Source organism: Pseudophryne corroboree, chromosome 1 (genome assembly GCF_028390025.1).
Source record: "Pseudophryne corroboree isolate aPseCor3 chromosome 1, aPseCor3.hap2, whole genome shotgun sequence".
In the NCBI taxonomy this organism is placed as follows: domain Eukaryota; kingdom Metazoa; phylum Chordata; class Amphibia; order Anura; family Myobatrachidae; genus Pseudophryne; species Pseudophryne corroboree.
The window spans coordinates 2,326,261-2,339,222 of record NC_086444.1 but is presented as its reverse complement, the minus strand read 5'-3'; the positions used below and the strand labels follow the sequence as shown (position 1 = coordinate 2,339,222).

At 48.1% G+C, this 12,962-nt stretch overlaps 1 protein-coding gene across 2 annotated transcripts in view; it reads left to right on the top strand.

Annotated features, from left to right (window-relative positions):
- TLN1 (talin 1) overlaps positions 1-12,962 on the top strand; it is a 367,391-nt gene that overhangs the window by 201,029 nt on the left and 153,400 nt on the right. For both annotated transcript variants that reach the window (XM_063957473.1, XM_063957472.1), the window contains 4 exons: positions 215-381; positions 474-602; positions 815-928; positions 12,928-12,962. The exon at positions 12,928-12,962 is cut by the window's right edge and continues 79 nt beyond it. In XM_063957473.1, coding sequence (XP_063813543.1) covers positions 215-381; positions 474-602; positions 815-928; positions 12,928-12,962 — 445 coding nt within the window. The remainder of the gene's footprint in view (positions 1-214; positions 382-473; positions 603-814; positions 929-12,927) is intronic.

Here is a 12,962-nt window from a genome sequence, read left to right as displayed (position 1 = left end):
TGCAGTATTTCACATGAGACCCCCAGACGTGGAATGGAAGGGTTACTACACCCCTCGATTGCTGGAAGCCTGGGAGTCTGTAGGCCACTTATGGGGCTAATGGTGTAATTGGAGGGAATGTGACTTTAGCAATCCCGGGTACAGACAGTGACGGTTTGCAATGCCCAGCGCTCTTTCTGCAGGGTCATGCTCACTACCATTCTCTACGGTCCAGGTGAAATGGTTCGTCAGGCGCGAATTCTGGCGCATGCAACATCAGACCTCGTGGGCGCCATCAAGGCAGATGCAGAACAGGAGAGTGATCTGGAGAATTCGCGCAAACTCTTGAGCGCTGCCAAACTTCTTGCAGATGCCACTGCTAGGATGGTAGAGGCGGCTAAGGTGGGTACTCCCCTCATTTAGTTTCATGTGTCGACTACAGCGAATACGTTTTCCAGCGGGCATCACCTTATCGAATGATCCTTTTCCTGCAGGGGGCCGCAGCTCATCCAGACAGTGAAGAGCAGCAGCAGAAGCTGCGTGAAGCAGCGGAAGGCCTCCGTATGGCCACTAACGCTGCTGCGCAGAATGCAATAAAGAAGAAGCTTGTGCACAAGTTGGAGGTGAGTGAAACGCGTGGGTTATAGTTACTACAGCATTGAATAGAGGATGAGAGGTGATAAAGGTAGAGGAAAATTAGAGAGTGCTGTAGTTTGACATGAGGTTGCGTCTTTTCTGTACATGAGACATGGGTGATATATAATTTATAATTAACGTTACGGAGCTAGAGATTGCGAAACACTGTTTCAAAGCCTCTTCCATTTTTCTTTTCTAGCAAGCAGCTAAGCAAGCTGCAGCCTCCGCAACGCAGACCATTGCGGCAGCACAGAACGCATCATCTACCAATAAGAACCCAGCCGCCCAACAACAGCTGGTGCAAAGTTGCAAGGTATGTGACATGTGTATGTTATTACTGTCCCGGCACCGTCAGTGCATATTGGCCACATTTGGCGCGTTTCGCCAGCAATTGCACTGTTCAGTGCCGCAGCATAGAGGAATAACCCGCTCAGTGCCGTTGTGGCCATCTTGGACATGCGGAACCATTGATCCCCAGGAACCTTCTAATGATGGGAGTCAGATAATTATTACGTTTAATTAACAAGTAGACACTTGAAATATATAAATTAATAAAAACGTTGAAAAAGCACTAAGCACAGTAGGGAAAGATAAGAGCCACTGACGCGTTTCATCCTGTGCATCATATGGTCCCAGCTGATTACCTGCTCCCCTCTGTACCGAGCGTCTGTTATCCTCTCTGACTGTGGAGTACATCCAGACCATTGACGCGTTTCATCCCGTGCATCAAATGGTCCCAGCTGATTACTTGCTCCATTCTGTACCGAGCGTCTGTTATCCTCTCTGACTGTGGAGTACATCCAGACCACTGACGCGTTTAATCCTGTGCATCATATGGTCCCAGCTGATTACTTGCTCCACTCTGTACCGAGCGTCTCTTATCCTCTCTGTGGAGTACATCCAGACCTCTGACGCTTTTCATCCTGTGCATCATATGGTCCCAGCTGATTACTTGCTCCATTCTGTACCGAGCGTCTGTTATCCTCTCTGACTGTGGAGTACATCCAGACCACTGACGCGTTTCATCCTGTGCATCATTAGATCCCAGCTGATTACCTGCTCCTCTCTGTACCGAGCGTCTGTTATCTTCTCTGTGGAGTACTTCCAGACCACTGACGCGTTTCATCCTGTGCATCATATATCACCTCAGTAATAGTTATAGTCCTCCTGGACGCCGTGACATGTGACCAGTAATAGTTATAGTCCTCCTGGACACCGTGTCATGTGACCAGTAATAGTTATAGTACTCCTGGACGCCGTCACATGTGACCAGTAATAGTTACAGTCCTCCTGGACACCGTGTCATGTGACCAGTAATAGTTATAGTCCTCCTGGACACCGTCACATGTGACCAGTAATAGTTACAGTCCTCCTGGACACCGTGGCATGTAACCAGTAATAGTTACAGTCCTCCTGGACACCGTGGCATGTGACCAGTAATAGTTATAGTCCTCCTGGACACCGTGACATGTGACCGTAATAGTTACACTCCTCCTGGACACCGTCACATGTGACCATTAATAGTTATAGTCCTCCTGGACATCGTGACATGTGACCAGTAATAGTTATAGTCCTCCTGGACACCGTGACATGTGACCGTAATAGTTACAGTCCTCCTGGACACCGTCACATGTGACCATTAATAGTTACAGTCCTCCTGGACACCGTGGCATGCAACCAGTAATAGTTACAGTCCTCCTGGACACCGTGGCATGTAACCAGTAATAGTTACAGTCCTCCTGGACACCGTGGCATGTGACCAGTAATAGTTATAGTCCTCCTGGACACCGTGGCATGTGACCAGTAATAGTTATAGTCCTCCTGGACACCGTGGCATGTAACCAGTAATAGTTACAGTCCTCCTGGACACCGTGGCATGTGACCAGTAATAGTTATAGTCCTCCTGGACACTGTGGCATGTGACCAGTAATAGTTAGTCCTTCTGGACACTGTGGCATGTGACCAGTAATAGTTACAGTCCTCCTGGACACCGTGACATGTGACCAGTAATAGTTAGTCCTCCTGGACACTGTGACATGTGACCAGTAATAGTTAGTCCTCCTGGACACTGTGGCATGTGACCAGTAATAGTTACAGTCCTCCTGGACACCGCGGCATGTGACCAGTAATAGTTATAGTCCTCCTGGACACCGTGACATGTGACCAGTAATAGTTATAGGTCTCCTGGACACCGTGACATGTGACCAGTAATAGTTACAGTCCTCCTGGACACCGTGGCATGTGACCAGTAATAGTTAGTCCTCCTGGACACTGTGGCATGTGACCAGTAATAGTTATAGTCCTCCTGGACACTGTGGCATGTGAACAGTAATAGTTAGTCCTCCTGGACACTGTGACGTGACCAGTAATAGTTAGTCCTCCTGGACACTGTGGCATGTGACCAGTAATAGTTACAGTCCTCCTGGACACCGTGACATGTGATCAGTAATAGTTACAGTCCTCCTGGACACCGTGACATGTGACCAGTAATAGTTAGTCCTCCTGGACACTGTGGCATGTGACCAGTAATAGTTACAGTCCTCCTGGACACCGTGACATGTGACCAGTAATAGTTAGTCCTCCTGGACACTGTGGCATGTGACCAGTAATAGTTACAGTCCTCCTGGACACCGTGACATGTGACCAGTAATAGTTACAGTCCTCCTGGACACCGTGACATGTGACCAGTAATAGTTACAGTCCTCCTGGACACCGTGGCATGTGACCAGTAATAGTTAGTCCTCCTGGACACTGTGGCATGTGACCAGTAATAGTTACAGTCCTCCTGGACACCGTGACATGTGACCAGTAATAGTTATAGGTCTCCTGGACACCGTGACATGTGACCAGTAATAGTTATAGTCCTCCTGGACACCGTGACATGTGACCAGTAATATTTACAGTCCTCCTGGACACCGTGACATGTGACCAGTAATAGTTAGTCCTCCTGGACACTGTGGCATGTGACCATTAATAGTTACAGTCCTCCTGGACACCGTGGCATGTGACCAGTAATAGTTACAGTCCTCCTGGACACCGTGACATGTGACCAGTAATAGTTATAGGTCTCCTGGACACCGTGACATGTGACCAGTAATAGTTATAGTCCTCCTGGACACCGTGACATGTGACCAGTAATAGTTATAGTCCTCCTGGACACCGTTTCATGTGACCAGTAATAGTTACAGTCCTCCTGGACACCGTGACATGTGACCAGTAATAGTTACAGTCCTCCTGGACACCGTGGCATGTGACGAGTAATAGTTATAGTCCTCCTGGACACCGTGACATTTGACCAGTAATAGTTATAGTCCTCCTGGACACCGCGGCATGTGACCAGTAATAGTTACAGTCCTCCTGGACACCGTGGCATGTGACCAGTAATAGTTATAGTCCTCCTGGACACCGTGAGATGTGACCAGTAATAGTTATAGTCCTCCTGGATACCGCGGCATGTGACCAGTAATAGTTACAGTCCTCCTGGACACCGTGACATGTGACCAGTAATAGTTATAGTCCTCCTGGACACTGTGGCATGTGACCAGTAATAGTTATAGTCCTGGACACCGTGACATGTGACCAGTAATAGTTACAGTCCTCCTGGACACCGTGGCATGTGACCAGTAATAGTTACAGTCGTCCTGGACACCGTGGCATGTGACCAGTAATAGTTACAGTCCTCCTGGACACCGTGACATGTGACCAGTAATAGTTATAGGTCTCCTGGACACCGTGACATGTGACCAGTAATAGTTAGTCCTCCTGGACACCGTGGCATGTGACCAGTAATAGTTACAGTCCTCCTGGACACCGTGGCATGTGACCAGTAATAATTACAGTCCTCCTGGACACGGTGACATGTGACCAGTAATAGTTAGTCCTCCTGGACACTGTGGCATGTGACCAGTAATAGTTACAGTCCTCCTGGACACCGTGACATGTGACCAGTAATAGTTAGTCCTCCTGGACACTGTGGCATGTGACCAGTAATAGTTACAGTCCTCCTGGACACCGTGACATGTGACCAGTAATAGTTACAGTCCTCCTGGACACCGTGACATGTGACCAGTAATAGTTACAGTCCTCCTGGACACCGTGGCATGTGACCAGTAATAGTTAGTCCTCCTGGACACTGTGGCATGTGACCAGTAATAGTTATAGTCCTCCTGGACACCGTGACATGTGACCAGTAATAGTTACAGTCCTCCTGGACACCGTGGCATGTGACGAGTAATAGTTATAGTCCTCCTGGACACCGTGACATGTGACCAGTAATAGTTATAGTCCTCCTGGACACCGCGGCATGTGACCAGTAATAGTTACAGTCCTCCTGGACACCGTGGCATGTGACCAGTAATAGTTATAGTCCTCCTGGACACAGTGAGATGTGACCAGTAATAGTTATAGGTCTCCTGGACACCGTGACATGTGACCAGTAATAGTTACAGTCCTCCTGGACACCGTGGCATGTGACCAGTAATAGTTACAGTCCTCCTGGACACCGCGGCATGTGACCAGTAATAGTTACAGTCCTCCTGGACACCGTGACATGTGACCAGTAATAGTTATAGTCCTCCTAGACACGATGACATTTGACCAGTAATAGTTAAAGACCTCCTGGACATCGTGACATGTGACCAATAATAGTTATAGGTCTCCTGGACACCGTGACATGTGACCAGTAATAGTTACAGTCCTCCTGGACACCGCGGCATGTGACCAGTAATAGTTACAGTCCTCCTGGACACCGTGACATGTGACCAGTAATAGTTATAGTCCTCCTGGACACTGTGGCATGTGACCAGTAATAGTTATAGTCCTGGACACCGTGACATGTGACCAGTAATAGTTACAGTCCTCCTGGACACCGTGACATGTGACCAGTAATAGTTATAGGTCTCCTGGACACCGTGACATGTGACCAGTAATAGTTACAGTCCTCCTGGACACCGTGGCATGTGACCAGTAATAGTTACAGTCCTCCTGGACACCGCGGCATGTGACCAGTAATAGTTACAGTCCTCCTGGACACCGTGACATGTGACCAGTAATAGTTATAGTCCTCCTAGACACGATGACATTTGACCAGTAATAGTTAAAGACCTCCTGGACATCGTGACATGTGACCAATAATAGTTATAGGTCTCCTGGACACCGTGACATGTGACCAGTAATAGTTACAGTCCTCCTGGACACCGCGGCATGTGACCAGTAATAGTTACAGTCCTCCTGGACACCGTGACATGTGACCAATAATAGTTATAGGTCTCCTGGACACCGCGGCATGTGACCAGTAATAGTTACAGTCCTCCTGGACACTGTGGCATGTGACCAGTAATAGTTACAGTCCTCCTGGACACCGTGACATGTGACCAGTAATAGTTATAGTCCTCCTGGACACTGTGACATGTGACCAGTAATAGTTACTGTCCTCCTGGACACCGTGACATGTGACCGTAATAGTTACAGTCCTCCTGGACACCGTGACATGTGACCAGTAATAGTTACAGTCCTCCTGGACACCGCGGCATGTGACCAGTAATAGTTACAGTCCTCCTGGACACCGTGACATGTGACCAGTAATAGTTATAGTCCTCCTGGACACCGTGACATGTGACCAGTAATAGTTATAGTCGTCCTGGACACCGTGGCATGTGACCAGTAATAGTTATAGGTCTACTGGACACCGCGGCATGTGACCAGTAATAGTTATAGTCCTCCTGGACACCGTGACATGTGACCAGTAATAGTTACAGTCCTCCTGGACACCGTGGCATGTGACGAGTAATAGTTATAGTCCTCCTGGACACCGTGACATGTGACCAGTAATAGTTATAGTCCTCCTGGACACCGCGGCATGTGACCAGTAATAGTTACAGTCCTCCTGGACACCGTGGCATGTGACCAGTAATAGTTATAGTCCTCCTGGACACCGCGGCATGTGACCAGTAATAGTTACAGTCCTCCTGGACACTGTGACATGTGACCAGTAATAGTTATAGTCCTCCTGGACACCGCGGCATGTGACCAGTAATAGTTACAGTCCTCCTGGACACTGTGACATGTGACCAGTAATAGTCCTCCTGGACACCGTGACATGTGACCAGTAATAGTTATAGGTTTCCTGGACACCGTGACATGTGACCAGTAATAGTTACAGTCCTCCTGGACACCGTGACATGTGACCAGTAATAGTTACAGTCCTCCTGGACACTGTGACATGTGACCAGTAATAGTTAGTCCTCCTGGACACCGTGACATGTGACCAGTAATAGTTACAGTCCTCCTGGACATCGTGACATGTGACCAGTAATAGTTACAGTCCTCCTGGACACCGTGGCATGTGACCAGTAATAGTTATAGGTCTCCTGGACACCGTGGCATATGACCAGTAACAGTTATAGTCCTCCTGGACACCGTGGCATGTGACCAGTAATAGTTACAGTCCTCCTGGACACCGTGGCATGTGACCAGTAACAGTTATAGTCCTCCTGGACACCGTGGCATGTGACCAGTAACAGTTATAGTCCTCCTGGACACCGTGGCATGTGACCAGTAATAGTTATAGTCCTCCTGGACACCGTGACATGTGACCAGTAATAGTTATAGTCCTCCTGGACACCGCGGCATGTGACCAGTAATAGTTACAGTCCTCCTGGACACCGTGGCATGTGACCAGTAATAGTTACAGTCCTTCTGGACATCGTGACATGTGACCAGTAGTAGTTATAGGTCTCCTGGACACCGTGACATGTGACCAATAATAGTTATAGGTCTCCTGGACACCGCGGCATGTGACCAGTAATAGTTACAGTCCTCCTGGACACTGTGTCATGTGACCAGTAATAGTTAGTCCTCCTGGACACCGTGACATGTGACCAGTAATAGTTACAGTCCTCCTGGACACCGTGACATGTGATAAGTAATAGTTATAGGTCTCCTGGACACCGCGGCATGTGACCAGTAATAGTTACAGTCCTCCTGGACACCGTGACATGTGACCAGTAATAGTTACAGTCCTCCTGGACACCGTGGCATGTGACCAGTAACAGTTATAGTCCTCCTGGACACCGTGGCATGTGACCAGTAACAGTTATAGTCCTCCTGGACACCGTGACATGTGACCAGTAATAGTTATAGTCCTCCTGGACACTGTGTCATGTGACCAGTAATAGTTACAGTCCTCCTGGACACTGTGGCATGTGACCAGTAATAGTTACAGTCCTCCTGGACACTGTGTCATGTGACCAGTAATAGTTATAGGTCTCCTGGACACCGTGACATGTGACCAGTAATAGTTACAGTCCTTCTGGACATCGTGACATGTGACCAGTAATAGTTACAGTCCTCCTGGACACCGTGGCATGTGACCAGTAATAGTTACAGTCCTCCTGGACACCGCGGCATGTGACCAGTAATAGTTACAGTCCTCCTGGACACCGTGACATGTGACCAGTAATAGTTACAGTCCTCCTGGACACCGTGACATGTGACCAGTAATAGTTACAGTCCTCCTGGACACCGTGACATGTGACCAGTAATAGTTACAGTCCTCCTGGACACCGTGACATGTGACCAGTAATAGTTACAGTCCTCCTGGACACTGTGACATGTGACCAGTAATAGTTAGTCCTCCTGGACACCGTGACATGTGACCAGTAATAGTTACAGTCCTCCTGGACACCGTGGCATGTGACCAGTAATAGTTACAGTCCTCCTGGACACCGTGACATGTGATAAGTAATAGTTATAGGTCTCCTGGACACCGTGACATGTGACCAGTAATAGTTACAGTCCTCCTGGACACTGTGACATGTGACCAATAATAGTTACAGTCCTCCTGGACACCGTGGCATGTGACCAGTAATAGTTACAGTCCTCCTGGATACCGTGACATGTGACCAGTAATAGTTACAGTCCTCCTGGACACCGTGGCATGTGACCAGTAATAGTTACAGTCCTCCTGGACACCGTGACATGTGACCAGTAATAGTTACAGTCCTCCTGGACACTGTGTCATGTGACCAGTAATAGTTACAGTCCTCCTGGACACCGTGACATGTGACCAGTAATAGTTACAGTCCTCCTGGACACCGCGGCATGTGACCAGTAATAGTTACAGTCCTCCTGGACACCGCGGCATGTGACCAGTAATAGTTACAGTCCTCCTGGACATCGTGACATGTGACCAGTAATAGTTATAGGTCTCCTGGACACCGTGACATGTGACCAGTAATAGTTACAGTCCTCCTGGACACTGTGTCATGTGACCAGTAATAGTTACAGTCCTCCTGGACACCGTGACATGTGACCAGTAATAGTTACAGTCCTCCTGGACACCGCGGCATGTGACCAGTAATAGTTACAGTCCTCCTGGACATCGTGACATGTGACCAGTAATAGTTATAGGTCTCCTGGACACCGTGGCATGTGACCAGTAATGGTTACAGTCCTCCTGGACACCGTGGCATGTGACCAGTAATAGTTACAGTCCTCCTGGACACTGTGGCATGTGACCAGTAATAGTTACAGTCCTCCTAAACACCGTGGCATGTGACCAGTAATAGTTACAGTCCTCCTGGACACCGTGACATGTGACCAGTAATAGTTACAGTCCTCCTGGACATCGTGACATGTGACCAGTAACAGTTACAGTCCTCCTGGACACCGTGACATGTGACCAGTAATAGTTACAGTCCTCCTAGACACCGTGGCATGTGACCAGTAATAGTTACAGTCCTCCTGGACACCGTGGCATGTGACCAGTAATAGTTACAGTCCTCCTGGACACCGTGACATGTGACCAGTAATAGTTACAGTCCTCCTGGACACCGCGGCATGTGACCAGTAATAGTTACAGTCCTCCTGGACACCGCGGCATGTGACCAGTAATAGTTACAGTCCTCCTGGACATCGTGACATGTGACCAGTAATAGTTATAGGTCTCCTGGACACCGTGACATGTGACCAGTAATAGTTACAGTCCTCCTGGACACCGTGACATGTGACCAGTAATAGTTACAGTCCTCCTGGACACCGTGACATGTGACCAGTAATAGTTACAGTCCTCCTGGACACCGTGGCATGTGACCAGTAATAGTTACAGTCCTCCTGGACACCGTGACATGTGACCAGTAATAGTTACAGTCCTCCTGGACACCGTGACATGTGACCAGTAATAGTTACAGTCCTCCTGGACACCGTGACATGTGACCAGTAATAGTTACAGTCCTCCTGGACACCGTGACATGTGACCAGTAATAGTTACAGTCCTCCTGGACACCGCGGCATGTGACCAGTAATAGTTACAGTCCTCCTGGACATCGTGACATGTGACCAGTAGTAGTTATAGGTCTCCTGGACACCGTGACATGTGACCAGTAATAGTTACAGTCCTCCTGGACACCGTGACATGTGACCAGTAATAGTTACAGTCCTCCTGGACACCGTGACATGTGACCAGTAATAGTTATAGTCCACCTGGACACAGTGGCATGTGACCAGTAATAGTTACAGTCCTCCTGGACACCGTGACATGTGACCAGTAATAGTTACAGTCCTCCTGGACACCGTGACATGTGACCAGTAATAGTTACAGTCCTCCTGGACACCGTGGCATATGACCAGTAACAGTTCTAGTCCTCCTGGACACCGTGGCATGTGACCAGTAACAGTTTTAGTCCTCCTGGACACCGTGGCATGTGACCAGTAATAGTTATAGTCCTCCTGGACACTGTGTCATGTGACCAGTAATAGTTACAGTCCTCCTGGACACTGTGGCATGTGACCAGTAATAGTTACAGTCCTCCTGGACACTGTGCCATGTGACCAGTAATAGTTATAGGTCTCCTGGACACCGTGACATGTGACCAGTAATAGTTACAGTCCTTCTGGACATCGTGACATGTGACCAGTAATAGTTAGTCCTCCTGGACACCGTGGCATGTGACCAGTAATAGTTACAGTCCTCCTGGACACCGTGACATGTGACCAGTAATAGTTACAGTCCTCCTGGACACTGTGACATGTGACCAGTAATAGTTAGTCCTCCTGGACACCGTGACATGTGACCAGTAATAGTTACAGTCCTCCTGGACACCGTGGCATGTGACCAGTAATAGTTACAGTCCTCCTGGACACCGTGACGTGATAAGTAATAGTTATAGTTCTCCTGGACACCGTGGCATATGACCAGTAACAGTTATAGTCCTCCTGGACACCGTGGCATGTGACCAGTAATAGTTACAGTCCTCCTGGACACCGTGGCATATGACCAGTAACAGTTATAGTCCTCCTGGACATCGTGACATGTGACGAGTAATAGTTATAGTCCTCCTGGACACCGTGACATGTGACCAGTAATAGTTATAGTCCTCCTGGACACTGTGTCATGTGACCAGTAATAGTTACAGTCCTCCTGGACACCGTGACATGTGACCAGTAATAGTTACAGTCGTCCTGGACACCGTGACATGTGACCAGTAATAGTTACAGTCCTCCTGGACACCGCGGCATGTGACCAGTAATAGTTACAGTCCTCCTGGACATCGTGACATGTGACCAATAATAGTTATAGGTCTCCTGGACACCGTGACATGTGACCAGTAATAGTTACAGTCCTCCTGGACACCGTGACATGTGACCAGTAATAGTTACAGTCCTCCTGGACACCGTGGCATGTGACCAGTAATAGTTACAGTCCTCCTGGACACCGTGACATGTGACCAGTAATAGTTACAGTCCTCCTGGACACCGTGGCATGTGACCAGTAATGGTTACAGTCCTCCTGGACACCGTGGCATGTGACCAGTAATAGTTACAGTCCTCCTGGACACTGTGGCATGTGACAAGTAATAGTTATAGGTCTCCTGGACACCGTGGCATGTGACCAGTAATAGTTACAGTCCTCCTGGACACCGTGACATGTGACCAGTAATAGTTATAGGTCTCCTGGACACCGTGGCATGTGACCAGTAATGGTTACAGTCCTCCTGGACACCGTGGCATGTGACCAGTAATAGTTACAGTCCTCCTGGACACTGTGGCATGTGACCAGTAATAGTTACAGTCCTCCTGGACACCGTGGCATGTGACCAGTAATAGTTACAGTCCTCCTAGACACCGTGGCATGTGACCAGTAATAGTTAGTCCTCCTGGACACCGCGACATGTGACCAGTAATAGTTACAGTCCTCCTGGACACCGCGGCATGTGACCAGTAATAGTTACAGTCCTCCTGGACACCGTGACATGTGACCAGTAATAGTTACAGTCCTCCTGGACACCGTGACATGTGACCAGTAATAGTTATAGTCCTCCTGGACACCGTGAGATGTGACCAGTAATAGTTATAGTCCTCCTGGACACCGCGGCATGTGACCAGTAATAGTTACAGTCCTCCTGGACACCGTGACATGTGACCAGTAATAGTTACAGTCCTCCTGGACACCGTGACATGTGACCAGTAATAGTTACAGTCCTCCTGGACACCGTGACATGTGACCAGTAATAGTTATTGTCCTCCTGGACACAGTGGCATGTGACCAGTAATAGTTATAGGTCTCCTGGACACAGTGGCATGTGATCAGTAATAGTTATAGGTCTCCTGGACACCGTGACATGTGACCAGTAATAGTTATAGGTCTCCTGGACACCGTGACATGTGACCAGTAATAGTTATAGGTCTCCTGGACACTGTGGCATGTGACCAGTAATAGTTACAGTCCTCCTGGACACCGTGACATGTGACCAGTAATAGTTATAGTCCTCCTGGACACAGTGGCATGTGACCAGTAATAGTTACAGTCCTCCTGGACACAGTGACATGTGACCAGTAATAGTTATAGTCGTCCTGGACACCGTGGCATGTGACCAGTAATAGTTATAGGTCTCCTGGACACTGTGACATGTGACCAGTAATAGTTACAGTCCTCCTGGACATCGTGACATGTGATACAGGTTGAGTATCCCTTATCCAAAATGCTTGGGACCAGAGCTATTTTGGATATGGGATTTTTCCGTATTTTGGAATAATTGCATACCATAATGAGATATCATGGCGATGGGACCTAAATCTAAGCACAGAATGCATTTATGTTACATATACACCTTATACACACAGCCTGAAGGTCATTTAATACAATATTTTTTATAACATTGTGTATTAAACAAGGTTTGTGTACATTGAGCCATCAAAAAACAAAGGTTTCATTATCTCACTCTCACTCAAAAAAGTCCGTATTTCGGAATATTCCGTATTTCGGATATTTGGATATGGGATACTCAACCTGTAATTGATATGTTCATCTTGCAGAGTGTAGCTGATCAGATCCCGATGTTGGTACAAGG